The 18,542-nt window shown below is 37.6% G+C and overlaps 1 protein-coding gene across 1 annotated transcript in view; it reads left to right on the top strand.

Moving 5' to 3' along the window:
• Positions 1 to 18,542, top strand: part of adamtsl3 (ADAMTS-like 3) — a gene marked incomplete at its 5' end in the record, with an annotated part of 289,382 nt that overhangs the window by 254,954 nt on the left and 15,886 nt on the right. Inside the window, 3 exons of the mRNA XM_053321975.1 lie at positions 514 to 754; positions 9,235 to 9,362; positions 12,278 to 12,406. Coding sequence (XP_053177950.1) covers positions 514 to 754; positions 9,235 to 9,362; positions 12,278 to 12,406 — 498 coding nt within the window. The remainder of the gene's footprint in view (positions 1 to 513; positions 755 to 9,234; positions 9,363 to 12,277; positions 12,407 to 18,542) is intronic.

Genomic DNA, 18,542 nt, shown 5'->3' with positions numbered 1-18,542 from the left:
CATTTGTTAGGCTTTTGATAGGAATGCATCTTCAGAAGTGATTGAGGAAAATGAATCAAATTTTGCTCATTTGAGTCTGTCAGGCAGGTCATTCAAACGATGAGGTCATGAACATATTCAGGAGGACTGGATTCAGTGAACTTCGTCATCACCGCCGCTGTACACCCTGAGTTTACATAGAGATTTCATGGCAACTCGTCGCAGGCTGCTTTCCACCACTCTTCGGTGTGTTCCCGGCATAAACCACAGGGGCTAAGAACCAAATGTCACTCCATGCCATCCATTACAATCATGGAACATACAACAACTACATCATCAATCAAACTCTCTCCTCTCCATCAAATAGCAAGTGGATGACAGATACAGGCCATTATCTGTTTTATCTTAATCAACCAAAACAATTGTCTTAAATATTCTCACATCATATTGGCAGACCAGAATATCGACTCTTTCCTCTATTACCTGTAAATGTTTTCTTACTTATTCTAAATTTGCATCACATTTGTCCCACAGACAGACTGCCCAACTGGTCAGAGCTCTCCCCATTGAAGACATCTGGCAGTAGACCAGTGATCATCAGACAGCCGCTGACCTCTCCTACCACTTTAAAGAAGCACATCAACATCAGCATTGGACAGAATGCCTTCCTCACTAACGCTACCAGATCACTGACCATACTCTGCCCTGTGCTGGGCCCCCCCCCTCCCAGCATAGCGTGGGCCAAAGATGGAGCTTTCCTGCAGCACACTGACAGGTAATGCAGAGCACTGTAGCTTTAATCCTACAAGTGTTTGTCAAAGTTCTGCTACCACGCACAACTTTGTCTCATATTCTCATCATGATATCATACATCAAATAACATTTTTGGCAGATACTTGCTACAATAAGGACAGAGTGTTGACTGATTATAACAGCAGTGTTTGGGATAAATGCACCTCCAGACAATGAAAACCACAGTATGTGTCATCGGAGAAGTCCAAATAAAAACTCAAATAAATGACTCTTGCCAAAGCTACACAAGTGAATCAATACAACACGTTTAATAAACCTAGTCCATCATCCAATGGGTGGATTTGTATGAAGCTTCAAAATGAAAAGACCACTGCAGCACTCACATGTGAGATAAAGTCAGTTTTAAGAGGTTAAAAGATGCCATATCTTTCATTCTCATCATCTTTGTTTGAGTGGTATTTTTTACCTTTTTCAGGATGTGAATACCCCTTTAATGTCATCACCAAGAAAAAAGCAATGGAAATGTGTTTTCTTTACATTTTTTACTTACTTGAGCCAATAATAAAAACAATCAATTGTTGTTGTTTTTAAACAAACCCCATAGTTATTAAGATATAAGTCCCTTCATGGTGAGGTATTGAATACATTTGCAAATACCAAACACATGTAGGAAAAGTCAAATAAAAAACGAACTTTTTCAAGAAATGAATTGAATTTGTTAATCTCTGAAATTAATTAACAGCTAAAGTTTCTCCTTCCCGCTTTCTGTTTGGAGGTGAACTGGAAAGGCTACTGAAAGACAAAGTGACATCTAGTGGATGTTTTTAGCATAACACAACCAAACCAGATGGCTCAATCAGGTAGAGTTAGGTTCAACACATTTTTCCATTTTTCCATGGGATGGATATATATGTATATATATATATATATATATATATATATACATATATATCCATCCCATGGAAAAATGTGTTGAACCTAACTCTACCTGATTGAGCCATCTGGTTTGGTAGATAGATAGATAGATAGATAGATAGATATGTACAGTATATATATATATATATATACATATACATACATATCAGGAGGTGGAGCAGTCCTCCACCAATTGGAAGATTGGTGGTTCGATTCCCGGCTCCTCCAGTCCACTTGTTGATGTGTCCTTGGGCAAGACATGTCGCTGTGCCAACGGTGTATGAATGTGTGTCATTATTAGTATAAGTCCACTTAAATACACTGTAGGTGATAAAATATGTAATATTTATCATTCTTTTGTGGTTACACAATTTGACATTGGTCAGAGTATTCAGTCTTACTTTTGGTTAAAAAAATGGTGCAAATGTCATTTAAATGATATAAAACCAACAAAAATACTAAATGTACATTTCAACAAACCTGATGCTGCTTTTAAAACTAGTTTTAACATATTTTTGTATTGCTCATCCTGCCAACACTTATTTGTCACTGACTCATATACAGTAGTTGTGTTCATGGAGAACATCTATTAAAGGCCAATATTGTGGTACAGGATGTATCAGCAAAGCAATATGTTATAACTATAGAAAACAATTTGACAGATCAGCATGTTGTTAGCCTGACTGGTTCCTCTTCCTGCAGGCAGGTTGAGTGTTTAAAACAGGATAAAACAGACAACATGAATTGCAGACACTGCAGTTAAATATATGAAACCTCATGTGCTCGTGAGGTGAGCCAGCAGATTTGAACAGGGTTTCTGGGGTCATCAATTTCACTTCCTGTAATGTGTCCAGAATTGTTCAGATGAGCTGATGCAACATATTTCTAAACTTTGATGCTTATTTTTAACAGCCTGTGAATACGCTGCAGTGTGTGGCATTTCCAGTGGCACACAAGTGAACTGTGCTATTGAGTTTCTGTCTCATTGACTAGCTGTGGTCCTATGAATATTGATGACCTTTTGAAAAGGCATTTAAATGGGAACAGGAAACGGACCACACACTCTGCCCTTTTGGGAACTTGCACTGTAATGTCATTGTCAGCTCAAATTCAGAGCCCTACCTTAAAAAGAAGAAACTCTTATTTGCTCGACTCACAGGTTTGAAGTGCAGGTTGAGGTTTGGGAGCTGCTGCTCTGGGGCTTTCTTTTGCGTAGGTGCAGGCAGTTGCATATGGAAGCCATCACCACTTTGCTCGAGGCGCTGTCAATCACAGCATGACTGACTGGTGAGAGAGAGGGCTTTTTTTTTTTGTTGCTCAAATATCTTGAACAACATAGCCTATTCGAGATTTATCCAAGCCAATCCCTGTTAACAGGCACTGACAACCTCTGGACTATGTGCTGTTATTATGTTACAAGTTCAAATCTGCTGAACCGTGCATGAGTACTGCTACGGGAGGCTCGGCCAGTGCACTATCCAGTCTAAAGGCAGGCATTTATTTATATAGCACATTCAATTCAGAGTGGTTTACATAAAACATAAAATGCATCAAGACAGAATAGAAAAGCAACACTTGACAAAATCATTTATATATGATTAATAGTGTTAAAATGGAAATAAAATCAAGCTAAAATACGTGTTTGATTCCTATCTTCACTGCGCTAAGCAAGATCTGGTCAAATATAGGATAAGAGAAGATATTCCATTATTTGTCGATGGAGAAATGTGGATTATTACAGCAACACAGTGGAGAGTAAAATAGAAGAGCATCATTAAGAAAAGAATAAAGAACAAAAGCAATAAAATACAATAGTAGTAAAAAATGTAATAAAACAATTGTGACATTATGTTCAAAAGTAATTATTGCCATTGTGTGATAATATACCTGAGTTGATTTTGTTATTGCACAGATTTAAAGTGAATATTGCACTGTTGAACTCAAATTAGTAGTATACATGAAGTACTGATATTGCACAGTATAACACTAGATTATATCATGAAAATTCACAAAACAACCACATCCCAAGACATGCACCATTTCAATAGTTTATTAAAAAAAATTAAAAAAGGAGGAGGAAATGCCACTCATTAATGAGTATAACCTAACATAACTAATTCAGTCTTATTGATCTCTGACAAAATCAAATAAAAAATCAATTAACTGATTTTTGCACCATGGTGTCAGGTTCAAATGTGATGACCTCACTGTTTAGTTTAGTTTAGTTTAGTTTAGTTTAGTTTAGTTTATTAGGATCTCCATTAGCCATTGCGCTGGGCAACAATACAGTTATTTAAACCCACAATACTATACAACATACAATACAACAGGAAAAGATGAAAGAAAAAAAGAGAGCATGTAAGAAGAAAAAGCAATATGAAACCACACAAATATTGCCCTCTTACATCAGTCTAACATTACATTCTGCATTTATCAGAAACATAGCTGGAGTTACATGTTAGTAGATTGCTCATAAAAAAGTTATTTGACCCCAGATGACCCCTCCACCTCTTAGCCCAGTGTGTATGTGTATGTACCCTGTAATCTGCTTGTTCCCATTAAGAACACATGGCAACTTTATCACAACCAGACACCAACCAGTCCTTCTATGTGTCAGTAAGACAGAAGACATGCTGTAATTAAATTAAACACAGCCCAGTTTATAAATGTAAACACTGGGTAACAATGCAAGACCCACCTTGTTCTCTGAAACAGCATATAACTCAGTCTGTGTCACTGCAAAAGCAACCAGGGTTTACACTACTTTTCTTGTGTGCAACCAAGTGCAACAGCAGAAATGTGTTGAAAGAGAGACTGTGTGAAAGCGTGCACCATTTGTACCATTACAAAGACATGCCAAAGTCAGAGTTCCTGGAGGTGACACCCGGCTGGGAAGCATCCCTGGAGGAGAGGTCTCACTCTGCCGTCCTTTATCCACAACCGCAAAGAAAAGTAGTAAAACAGCTTTGCCTTTAGAGGTGGTCAGAGTCAATTTAATGTGTTTTTAGCCTTCGTGTCCTCCTCCCAGGTCAAACTGACCCCCATCTGTTTTGACTCTTCCTCCTTTCCTCCCTTTTCTCCCTCCCTCCCTCCTTCCTTCTTACCTACCTCCCCCCTACCTTCCTTCCTTATTTCCTCCGTCCTTCCTTCCTTTCCTTCCTCCCTTCCTTCTTTCCTCCCTTCCCTTCTTCCTTCCCTCCTTCGTCCTTCCTCTCTCCCTCCCTCCCTCCCTCCCTCCTTTTCTTCCTCCTTTCCTTCCTCCCTTCCTTCTTTCATTTCCTCCCTTCCCTCCTTCCTTCCCTTCTTCCTTCGCTCCTTCTTTCTTTCCTTCCTTCCTTTATTACGTCCTTCTTGCCTCTGTCCTTCCTGCCTCCCTACCTCTTTTCCTTTCTCCCTCCCTCCCTCCTTCCTTCTTACCTACCTCACTCCTACTTTCCTTCCTTATTTCCTCCGTCTTTCCTTCCTTTCCTTTCCTTCCTCCCTTCCTTCTTTCCTTCCCTCCCTTCCCACCCTTTCTTCCTTCCCCTCTTCCTTCCTTCTTCCTTCCTTCTCCCTTCCTTCCTCCCTCCCTCCTCTTCTTCCTTCTTCCTCCCTTCCATCTTTCCTTTCCTCCCTTCCCTCCTTCCTTTCCTTCTTTCTTCCCTCCTTCGTCCTTCCTTCCTCCCGTCCTTCTTTCCTCCCTCCCTCCTTTCCTTCTTTCTTCCTCCTTTCCTTCCTTCTTCCTCCCTTCCTTCCTTAACTCGAGGACAACTAGAGGGTTAAAGCACATTGAGGCCTTAATGATTTTTAACTTGTATCTTCTCTGGCTTGTGTTTTCCTTAGGTACAGTCTGGCATTTTGAGAGAGACAAGGTTAGATAAAAATGATCAATATCAGTTTCATCTGTGCACTCAGGACAGAAATGTCTAGACTAGCTAAACACAAAGAATGGAGACAGGGGTAAGGTACTGGCTTCCCCAAACATGAGGACAGGTCTTCTGAGGTCCTGCCTGCAGCCACTGCTCCCAGCTGATACCACCATGTCTCATTTTCTTTTTTTAACATGTATTAAAGGCACAAGATACACCATGTAAATAAGATAACTTTGGAGTCGTTAGATTCTGATGGAGATCAGTTTCCCCTTCTGTGGTGCCCAGCAGGTCTAATCACATCCTGGAAATATCTGTATGGATGCACAGAGATGAAATTAATATTGATCTGCTCATTTGATGATGACACATTTCCCTCCTAAAATGTCAGAGTCTTCTTTTAATCTGACCACAAGAGAGAATCGTTAAGGTAGGGAGACAGACTTCCAATTCAAAGCAAAGGTAGAGACGGAGATTTGATTGACATTTACAAGACCCGTGTGGATGTGGAGTACAACACAATGTTCTAACAGTTTAGCCCTCCACTCCCGTTTTATCAAAGCCGTGTAGCTGCTGAGTGGTCTGATAACAGCTGAAGTTGGCTCTCTACTACACACTGTGCTGGAGCTGACCTTTTAAAAGAACTGTTATCAGATTTACTGACGTCTGCTGCTTTCATTGAAGGGTAAACAGTTCACATCACTATTACTGTGGAAAGAAAGTACAGCAACTATTATTATTTGTCCTTATATTGCTTCCCATTACATAAATATTTGTGTAAACATAAGAATAAAGGTATTGACTATCTCCTCTACATATATAATACATACAATGTTGTACACTCATCTTTAAGTCTATAGTATTTCTGTTTAAACCTTACATACTGTTCACAATCTGACTCATAATTCATCTCTTCACCAATTCACATTCATAAATTCCCCATCATTCAAACATGTTGTATTCATCATTATAGAATATGATGAATGCAATATGTTTGAATGTTACGGGTCAGTGACAAATAAAGGTTGGCAAGATGAGCAATTCAAAAATCTCTTAACAACAGTTTTAAAAGTTCAATAATGAACTGTGATTACTGTCATGTCACTTTACCCCTCATTTATTTATTTATTTATATTTTAGACCATATTTGAAGTTTTATGGGTATTGATATGAATGTGTATGCGGTCATGGGTATGGGTGAGATGTGCTTGGCTCATGTGTGTTATGTGTATATATCTTATATCTTACTTTATTTTATTATGCTGCTCTGGACTGCTCAAATGGAGTTTCGTTGTATACTTGCAATAACAGTAAAGATCATTTGAAATGACATTTGCACCATTTTTTACCAAAAGTAAGACTGAATGCTCCTGAAAATGTCAAATGGTGTAACCACAAAACAATGATAAATATTCAATATTTTATCACCTACAGTGTATTTAAGTGGACTTATACTAATAATGACTTCATTTAAAACAAATCTGATCTCCATGATTCTCAAGATTAAATGTAATATTTAGAACAATTGTATTCCATTAGCTTTATTTAATATAAAAGTTATAATGTAAGATCATGCCAAACTACTTGATATGGTGTTTTATTGACTATTTACTGTTTTTAAGCAAGTTGAATGTTTTTATGGTTACACCACTTAGACATTTTTGCCATAATCCTCTAATATATTCTCTCAAAATGGATTAAAAACAGAAATTTGATGCTGAGTCCACAAAAAAAGAATGTGTGTAAATTATTCATACGTTTATTTTCACATTTTAACCCACATGGACACAAAAAAAACCTCATTGACCCGTATACAAAAATGTGTATCAGCTGCACTTTTTATTTTTTTCTTAAATGATGCATTTTATTTCCTGTCTAAAATACATGTGTTTATGGTGTTTTTGCAGCTCTCAAATGTAAAAAAATTGGTCAAATTGGACTGTAAACAGTATGTATGGGTTAACCTATACACTGAATCTCTATCCTCAGTTGGTTTTATGTTACAGGTACAGTATGATTTCCATACTACACCTAAGCTCCTCTACAGAGACGTGCTGCTGCTTTTCCAGGGAATGTGATAGCATGTTTTCAATGCACTAATGGTTTACTGTATATGTACATGTTCCCACCTTGGACCAAATGTCCTATATATTCAACTCCACAGCTTTGGCAGCACTTCCTAGCCTTTTAGATGTGGCAGCACAGGAACACATCTTCTGTATTCAGACAGGTAGCATCACACACAATGTCAAGCTTACAGGGTTGTTTAAATGTATTGAAAATTATTATTATCAGCCAATGATTATTATTTGGTCTTATTTTTGTAGTTTTGGCCATTTCTAATTATATTAATGTACTCATTAAGTTGCTGAGAGCTTTGACTTCAATCAAGAAACACAATCAGACAGACGAGCAGACATATTATAAACAAGCCAAACTTCTTTGGAAGAGAAGCCAAGGCCATTTTTTGACAAAGACATCCCAAGCGGTCACCAAGGACCAATTTTGATATCGGCTACACAGCCAGACGTTTGATTTGAGAATTTAAAAACTCTCTATTGTGCTCTTTTATAAAGCACCGACTGAGTGAGAATGAGTGACCTGCCGAGCTGCAAAATACATAAGCTGCAGCCAGCAATTTAAAGCAAAGTGACAGCAATCATCAGTGAGTGAGTGACACAAAATGAGCTGCTTCTGCTTCAAAAGCAGCAATTTTCTGTCTATTTTAGTGACATTTGGTAATTGGACCACACCTCTAAAGTAATGCTGCTGGCTGCAAATTACAGTATTTTGTTCAAGCTGAAGTTGAAGTCAGTTTAAGTCCTGTCCAGACACATCCACACATATCCTCTCTGTGTCTCTCTATACAAAAGATTATAGGAAAGCAGCAAAGGAAAGGTTTGGAACAGGTCTTTTTTTCTTATTTTATCTTTTCTTATCTTATCTAAATAGAGTAAAAAAAATTCTGGATGAAAAGAAATTGATCACAAGCGAGTGAAGTTGAGTAAATAAACTAAAATATCCATTCAGCATTTGTGTTGAGCATTATTAAGAGCACGCTGTTAGTGTGTTGGCTTTGCCCTGTGAAGGTTAAAGTAAAGCAATCTATAAAGCAGAGCATAGCTTTAACAGTCCAGATCAATCTGAGTGTATGTGCATTGGGCCTCATGAAAAGATATCACATTGGTCACACTAACCATGCACAATTTCTGGAAGCACACCTCTACCTGTGATGACTTCAACTCTTATAGTCCAATACTAACTGTACACTATCTACTGACACTGAGCTGTGATAATAGAACACTGTGGGGACATGCAGGCAACAGTTTGCATTAAAATAAAGTGTCAGTTTAATTGTATATTAAATATTCTATTAATGTCTATTAATGGTGATATGTTGATTTTAAAAAATGAACTAATGTTGAAACATTTTTAGGGCCCCTGTCAGTCACAGGCCCTTAGAATCCTCCTAACTTTTCACCCCTATTCATATAGCGAGTAATTACATTGATTGATGAGTCTACAATCTAGTGTACTAAGAAAAGAAAAGTGTGTGGTTGAACATTTTGCAATCAATAACTAAACCTTGTAATACTGATCATTTCATTACAGTACGTCTAAACATCCCAAACACTTTATTCTTTCTCTTATTCAAAAGTGTGATCTAAGCAGCATTTTAGGTTTTAGGTTCTGATAATACATGTTTCCTCTGTGTGTGTATGTGTGTGTGTGTGTGCAGGGTATCATGGGATACCTCAGGAGAACTCCACATCGTGCAGCCCACAGAGTCTGACACAGGCCAGTACAAGTGCACAGCTGTTAACATACATGGTTTAGACTCTGAGACGTCTCAGCTCCAGGTGGCAGGTGAGCCTTTTTATTCCTATAATATCAACTCTAATAATGGTGTCAATGTTCAATCAATTAATCTATCGATCAATTTTTATTTATATAGAGCCAAATCACAACAAAACTCATCTCAAGGCACTTTACATATACAGCAGGTCTAGACTGTATTCTTTAATGTTCTACATTTAGAATAACATACATTTACCCCAGCTTTAAGTTCATGTGTATTATATTACATCATGTCATGCAATAAATGCTTTTATTGGTGATCCACACATCTGTCACTCATCTGCTTCTCAGAAATGATACACTTCCATTTGATCAAAACTATGAATCCACACTGAGAGACATACATCATTATGAAACACAACTTTTTTGAAAGATTTTTTTGTCTTGCTCACTGTAATGTTTGAGTATTAAATTGCAATATTTCAATGTAGCCAGCATTCATCAGGTATATAATGAGGTTTGATAGACACTGATTGCTATTGCTGTTTTCAGCTGTGTTATTCATTATATATTATTTTAAATATACAGTACTGTACAGAAGTCGTAAGCCACCATTAGATTTGTTGTTTTAGCAATGCTATCATATATATATTATAACCATATATAATTATTTGTCAGTCTCTTTATAAAAATCATACCAGAAAATACAGGAAATGTGTATGCAGTGTTAAAAAAACAGCTTCTATAGACTAAAGTGTGTAAGTATTCAGACGTTCCCTTACACTTGAGTAATAGCAGGAACGTGGCTCTCTTAAACCTAAATGGAATGGAACCCTAATAAATGTCATTGTTAAAGGTTGAATATGTAGAATATTTATTAAAAGCTATATATTTTTTAAATAATACACCCATGGGGCGTTATGAGGGGTACAAAATGAAAATATTGCTTTTCCATTTAAAAAAAAAAAATGCAGTCTGAATTAATATTTTTAAAAATTTTTGACGGGTTCGACAATGACCTTCTGACACGTTCTGTGTACATTGTACCAGCCAATTAGCGGCCGGAATTGCGGGTTGCCAGGGTTGTCTGTTGTTTCTGCGCAGCTACTGTAGGCTGGCACTGGGTGAAATGGAGTTGTAAACAAGCAGAGCCGTGTTGGACTCACTAAAACCAGCGTTTTTTGCTCTCAAGTACAACTTTTCATCACAAAACTTCAAAGGTAAGACAGAATATCTGTTAGTCGCTGTAAATAAGTGGTTGTTTACCTTTGTATTCTTTGGCTGCTGGTTCACTGAGTTTTTAGCGCAGTAATAGTGGTACTGTTGAAATCACCAGGGTCTTAGCTTTCATATGAGATGCTATTTGTTTGTGTACCATGAAGTATCAAAACGGTAGCAATGGAAATGTGGAGAGTAGGTTGACTTTCTGAGGCTATTCTGATTTTGATATTTGATCATTAATATGCTTGGTGTTTGAGTTGTGTTTGGTGTGTGTAAAAATGACGTGCTTATAGCGGAGTTTCTATTATTTAATTTGATGTGCAGTATGACTGTATTGCTACATAATTAGGGCAGCGTTTTATGCCTTTTGCTGCGGAGAGTCTCAAGGTCTCCTAATTGGGGGACCAACAGGTTTAACTGCTACTCCCACTGCCGTTACAATGTAATGTACCTCGGTGGTTTCAAGTTAGTTACAGCGAGGGTATGTTCGCTTCCTGTTTTCAAAATAAAAGCACCAACTCTATCGTTATGGTTTTCTTAATAATAAAAGGCAACGGGTGTTTTATTTTGTGAAAATGACCGGAAGTGCGTTACTCGCTACGGCTAACTTGAGTGGCTCCGAATTCGCAGGAACAAAACTTTAAGCAGGTGTTATTTGGACAAATTAGCGTCACATTGTGGATCTAAAGAGCTACTTTCTCAACTAAAAAGGTTAGACATGTGGATAAAGTGGTATATTTACAGAGTTACAGCTAAAATAAAATCCGCTTCAGCCTGCTGATTTCAGCTTGGGTAGGAACGAAATGCATTATGGGTTATCGTGTAGTTTACTGACTGGTCTGCTCACGCGGATCAGGCTACAGAAACAAACAATCATTTTGAGTTGGGAGCCAGCTAGCTAATCGATTACACACCACTCAAAGAAAGACTTCCAGTTGAAGACTGGCTAACGTTAAATACTGTTGTAAAATTAATTGGTCGAAATTAGTCGTTACCCTGTATGATTCATCACTTGACATGGCACAGGCTGATCGATTGACACACTCGGGAACGAACCTGGCAACCCGACTGCTGGAATTATTTTTGGTTGTTGCGACTACAATCTTGAGACACTAGATGGCGGTGTTCTGCTCATTCTCCATATTCAACCTTTAACATCTGTGTTTGTCCAACTATTTCATGTCAAAATGACTGCTATGAAAAAGGTTTGAGCATTACATACACATGTTGTTGAACTCATTGGAAGCTTGCTAATATGTGTATAAGACCAACTTTCAATCACATCATTCCATTCAAAATGCCAAAGATCATAATTTGATAGACATAAAATCATAATTTAGCATCAGTAAAGCCACTCTCAATCACCTACAATCAGCTTTAGGACAGTCGCCCCAAAAGAGTTCAACATGTGTTTAGTGCCAGGGAGGTCGAAGAGAAGAAAATCAATGTATGGTAATTATAGAATGACTGAAAACACAAAGCTAGTGGTGGCCCAAGACTTTTGCATAGTACTGTATATTATATATTATTATATACAGTATACAGGAGCTGTAAAGGATTTTCAGCACTATACACGTATTATACACATGTACATATACTATACATGTATCAGCAAGATTGTACACTCATCAGTAATGATATGTGCTACAGAGTGCATAGGACAACAGAGGAGATTACATTTTCACATGTATCATTGCATGAGTAGCTAATACACAATGTGTGTGTGTGTGTGTGTACCTGTTGATGTTTTTGCTGATCCTCAGCGCCGCCGGTCATCGCAGTGTCACGGGAGAATGACAAGATTGTGTTGGGCCACAGTGTGAGAGCCGTGGTGGGGGGGCATGTCAGCGTTCACCCAGGTGCCAACCTTACTCTGGACTGCCCCGTCACTGGTAAGTCACACTGCATTACTTCAGCTCCATGCACAGTAAGTTGAACCAGAACATCACTCTATAGTGGACAATCACAGTGTACTGCTCAGAGCTGTTAACCCTTACATTCTGTTCAGGGTCAAATTGGAGCCTTTTCTTACATTTGAGAGCTGTAAAAACACCATATACATATTTCTTTTAGCCGGACTTTCCTCATGTGACCCACAGTATACAAAATTGGAAATAAAATGCTTTTTTAAATTTTATTTATGCAGTTGATACACATTTTATATATGTAAATGTATACGTTTGAGCTATGTATAAAAAAACAAAAATTAGCATTCTAATTCTATAAAATGTTCACCTGGACCATAAAATAGTGATTGTAAATTTAACAGAAGAAACAAAAGGATAAATCAAACATGTATTAATAACTGATGGGGAATGTATGAATGTACATTGGTGTAGAGTCAGAATATGTACAGTGTGTAAGGGTTAAACCATGCTATGGGGGAAGTAGGGGGGATATTTCTCTTTGTTTGATCATGTTAAATGTAAAAAGTAAAAAGTTAGCCTTTCCTGATGACTTCACCACTCATTTTAAAAAAGACAAAAGAAAAAAACGAGAGATGGAATGAAGAGAGCGAGCTGTGGAAACAAGAAAGCCGATAAATGAAAGGAATACAATGTTTCACAGTGGATACAAACAAACACACCTTTACACAACCCTGTGGAAGTGTGCCGCAATGTGTAGAACAATAAATACTTTTTCCTTTAAGAGCCGGTTCGCCCCAAATGAAAAGAAAAACAACAACTTTTGAAGCCAGAGACGTTCAGTGAGCACATTTTCTCTGTTCATGCTGGATGCTACCTGGCAATCTCACTGTGACCACGGGCTTCCAGGAAACTGTTGCTCACCAAGTAATTGTTGCAGCATGTAGGTCTCTCTAAATCCACATATTGTTGTTTTTTATATTCACTTATGTTAGTGTGTTAATTAGAGCGCTTTACAGGCGTTGACAACCTTTTTTTTTTCTTATGTTGTGTTTCCCCCTGCTTCTAGTTTTATGCTATGCACAGCTAACCAACTCTTTAATTAAGACACAGACATGAGATTGAAAATGTTCTCGAAATATTACCCCACCTCCACCAGCTTAGTTTTGCCATCATACTCATCTCACTCTCAGGCAGAAAGTTAAAAAAAAAGAAGTATTTTTCCAAATGTTGAACTATTCCTTTAATCCTTATATTTACAAAAGCAGCTGTCAGTGATGTTTTAATGATTTGGTTTTACTAGTTTGAGCATTTGAATAAATAACTAATTAATAATAATTCTTCTTCCCTTTGTTCCTCTGTTCTGTCTCTCTGTCCGACTTTGTCACACACATACACACATCAGATCATGATCACTTTTGGAGTCACATTCATTTACTGGACACTTCCTCTAACCACCAACACTACTAAATCAACTTTTTCCAAATTGGGAACATGGCTTTTGTCCCCAATGAGCTGGTTCTAGTAGTAGCCCAGACCACACACACACACACATACACTGGCCTGACATCATATTAGGCTCTCATTGCAGTTGCCTTTAGTATCAAACTCAAAATAATTTGTTTTACTAGAGTTTACCAGTAATATTTTTATCTCTGTATGTGTGTGTGTGTGTGTGTGTGTGTGTGTGAGCATGCGTGTGCGTGCGTGCGTGCGTGCGTGCGTGCGTGCGTTTGTGTTAGCAGTCTGTAAGGCTGAGAAAGACCAGACTAAAAATAAACATCTCATTTGAACGGAAGGTGACAACAGGGGTTGATAGAAGATAGAAGGAGAAATGCAGGCACCAAGAGCGGTACAAGATGATACTTTCATTTATTGTGTAGTTTCTTGTTTCCTCCCATGCTGTCCTGGGTCACAGGCCCAATCCTAGATACTCAGGAGCTTTAAGAGAGGAGAAGAAACCTCTCTGTTTTCTTAACCCCTAATGGAGAACGCATGTCAGACACTTTTCAATGGTAAATGGACTGTACTTATATAGCACATTTCTAGTCTTTATGACCACTCTAAGCACTTTTACACTACATATCACATTCACCCATTCACACACATTCATACACTGATGACAGGAGCTACCACACAGGGTGTTACCCTGCTCATCAGGAGGAAACTAACATTCACTCACACATTCACACACGCCAAACTTCCTTGAGTCAAAAAGGGCTAGAGTGCCACTGGAAAAAACCCAGACATACACCTCAGCCATCAGTCAAATTTCAGTTACACCTAAGCTAGAACATTTTTTCAGTTTTTCAAGTAAAATTCAGGTGTGAGTTCAATGGCCTTTCCTACATTAACCTGAACCATAGATTCAGCGAGACCACCTACAGAAACGTACCTATTAATATCGTGTTGCTAGTCTAAACATAAATAACATCCTCACAATCCAGGCAGGAACAGGAGCAACTGACAGCCAGCAATTTTGGCATCATTTCAAAGGCCAAAGAAGTCACCCCTGCCCTTGTTATAAGGGGTTATTGAGAAGCATAGATTGGATGGAGTGGGCCATCACTAATGAAGCTGAGGCAATAACAGTTTTTGAAGAGGTCAGAGGAATGAATGTAACAAAGTGAGGTCTTTTGCTAACGAGATCAGGTATCCCGGGTGCCTCTCCTGATGGATTAGTCAGACCCACTGACATCATTAAGGTAAAGTGCGGCAAAAGGAAATGGTCCTTCCAGAAAGCAATTTGCAACACTGGGTCTTCATGAGGATCGAGGTATTTACAGCCTAAATAAATGTCATAGTTACTCAGTGTTCAGGTGGACGTATTTGGGCACTGAATGGAACACATACCATTCATCCATTGTTGTGTCAACCTCTAATTTACAGTATTGTTGTAAGTTCTAAAGTTCTGGTACTCTGGTACAATTTAATATGTGAACTGTAAGACACATTGATTTTACTCATCTCTTTAAAAAATCTGTCAGAATTGGTATTATGTGTGTTCATGGTAATGCCTGCTATGTTACAATAGAGAGTATTATTGAAAACCACCAGGTTTATCTAACTATATTCAATTAGAATATCAACCTGTAATTATTTACAGGTACACTGTAAATTCTGATTAGTTAACCTTAATATTAAAAAGGATGCAAACCGACGGCCTTAAAAGAATCTTAAGTGGAATAGGTATCCTATGTTGTATTAACAAATGCTTATTTAGTGTAGTACACTTGCGCAGGAGTTTAAGTAATTGGCAGACTGGACACAGTTTCATGTGTTGCTGCCTCCCGACTGGCACAGTAACGCCATTGCTTCTAGTAAAAAGTACAGATTTTTGATAACGAATAAAGTTAACTATTTTATGTTAAGTCAGGACAACTATTACAATTTAGAGTGTAAATGCTAAATGATATATTAAAGGAATTAACAGCTGAAGCAGGTATCCGATTCATCAATTGACAGAAAGGTAATCAGGAAAATGTTTGATTATTTATTAAACACTTGTCAATTATCAGACAAAAATACCAAAGATACTCTGGTTGCGGCTCAAATGTGATGAATTGCTGCTTGTCTTTGTCGTATGTAAGAGCCTTGGCCCATTCTATGTGAACCCTAGTCGTTGCAATATTTCTAGAAGCTTTAATTTCACTTGCTGTTAGCCTTTCATGGTGATCAAACGATGGGATTTTCACTGAAATCCCCTGGGGTGGAATATCTCTCATGAGAAATGCTTTATCAGCAAGAATTACATTGCCTGGTTTGAAGTTTTCCATTCTGCCAGAGGCACTCACCATGAGACAGAACCAGTAAAAGCATCCTTCTATAGGAAGAACAGGTTTCTACTGTATGTCCATCTGACTTAAAATTCTGGTCTGTAATGGAAAAAAATGGGTTCAAGCCTATAGTTTAAAAGTGATTTTCAAAGCACCAAGGAATAATTCATTTAATGGCTATTATATACATTTAAACTCCAAGTGTGTATGTGCAGAATGCATTGAATGCTACTAGATTGTGTGAACCTATGTAAGGTAAGGTAAGAAACAGTGAATCGTTCTCCTTAAGCAGCTTGACTGTTTACATTTTAGTTCCTAATAATCCTGAGATCCATATTACTATTTTTGACTGTATCTCATCTTCCTGTATTATTAATATTATGTTACTGAGGTCAGGTAGGTGGGCAGGCAAAAGCAACGAGTAGTCAAATCTGTCAGTTTTTAGATTTCGACCACAGTTTCAGTTTTAGTTGAACTATGGATGGAAGTGTCTCTTCTTTCATCCAGCATCTCCACTGTGCTTTATCTGTCTGCAGTCTGTGTCTGGTACACATATACTGTACATTTGTTGACATGTAAACTGTTTACATCTGTACAGCTGGTGTTAGACTGGTTGGATGCTTACACGTTAGCTGACACTTTAAATACTATGAATACTTACACATAAACTAGCAGTTCAACTCCTGCTCATATTTACACAGCTGATACTTGAACTGCTTTCAGAGGTTACACTTCTGTCATTCCAACCCCTACAAGCTCCTTAACCTTAACATTCATATATCCCCCATGCACAGAACGAACATTTTAACACTTATTGTTCAGGGTCTAATTTGACTCAGAAGATACAAAACAAAACAAAAAAGAAATGTTTCAACTTTATAAAAAATCTTCTGTGCATCTGATACACTTTTTGTTGAGTGTCTCGCTCATGTTTATTAAAAAATACAGCAACCACCAGTAGGACTGGGCGATATGGGCAGAATCAAATATCACAATATTTTTGACCAAATAACTAGATATCGATATTTTGACAATATTGTAAAAAGGATGGACCATTTTATAGTGTGATTGTATATATCATTTACACTTACACTATGTCTGCTCCTTGAAGACTTAAGGATTAATCACCAATTTATTAATGACTGGATAGATGTTCATTAATGACTTGCGGTTTTGACATTATGTATACAGACTAATTATGAAGGGAGACTGTGAAAAGCCCAAATATGAACAGTATGTGAGAGTTAAGACATGGAAAAGTGATTTAAGTTCATTTATGATTCTAATTTCCACCATAAGTAAGAAAATCAGCTGTTTTTGTTTAGTTTTTAGTGGAACATTTGGCATTGTTCCTTCTAGTTTAATGGTATCCGTTAACAGTCAGAATAGAGAAGGTTGGAGTGATGGATAGCTACATGTCTTTGCCTTAAATACTGAAAAGAACTTTGATTCACCCCTTGGGAGCTGTGATGTTTGACATATGTAAATCTGTGCCTGTGCATGTATTAATATTTCAAAAGTCAGCACAGCGGCAGTGAAAGCTGCATATGGTCTGAGTCCAACAAAGTGTGCTTTACTCTCTACACCACTGTCAACTTCTGTAAAATATTACCACTATAAAGTATGCACACACATCAGTCCGTCTTGTATAGTTTCACATTTTCATGTCTCTCTTTGGAACTGCACAGTAGTTGTATGAAGTTCAGCCAACTTTGCTTCCACACAGCTCAGACTCATCCCAGAAATCAATGCCAGCTTCAGGTCTGGCTTACTGTGCCTCCACTTCCATTTAACTTACTTCTTCTATTGTTCTCATGCTGATTTGGTTGCAGTCTCTTGTCTCTCTTTCTATGATATGCTTTCCTCACATCAATCTTTTTTCACTCTTTTGATATTTACCATGCAAGTCCTGTTCTCTGTCCTCTGTTTCTCTTGTGTCACCATCATTTTATTAGATCTTTCAAAATGATTAATCATGTATTTTCTTTTTATACACCTTGTTTTCCAAGTTGAAGTAATTTAATGTATAATTTAATTGGATTTGAGTCTGCTGTCTTAGTTTTTCTTTACCTTTTCCTAAAAAAGATTATAAATGATGGGGCATACTATCTGCTGTCATTATGTAGGCCTCCTGTATGTGTGATTGTTTTCAAAAATTAAAACTATTTATTATTTAACTATCTATCTTCTTTAATTTAGCCCAGACTATTTAAAGCAGCCCTGGACCAAGAGAGTCAGCATATCTTTGAGTTTATTAGCATTTGCAAATGAGTTGTCATAGCAGTCAAGGCTGCATTAAAGCTCCAGTTCATAAGAAAATAGCACTAGTATTAAAAAATATATACATATATATTGGAGTGCCTTGGTAGCACAGTGGTTACTGTTAG

The sequence above is a fragment of the Scomber japonicus genome, chromosome 1 (genome assembly GCF_027409825.1).
Source record: "Scomber japonicus isolate fScoJap1 chromosome 1, fScoJap1.pri, whole genome shotgun sequence".
NCBI lineage: Eukaryota > Metazoa > Chordata > Actinopteri > Scombriformes > Scombridae > Scomber > Scomber japonicus.
This window is presented reverse-complemented; position numbering and strand designations above follow the sequence as displayed.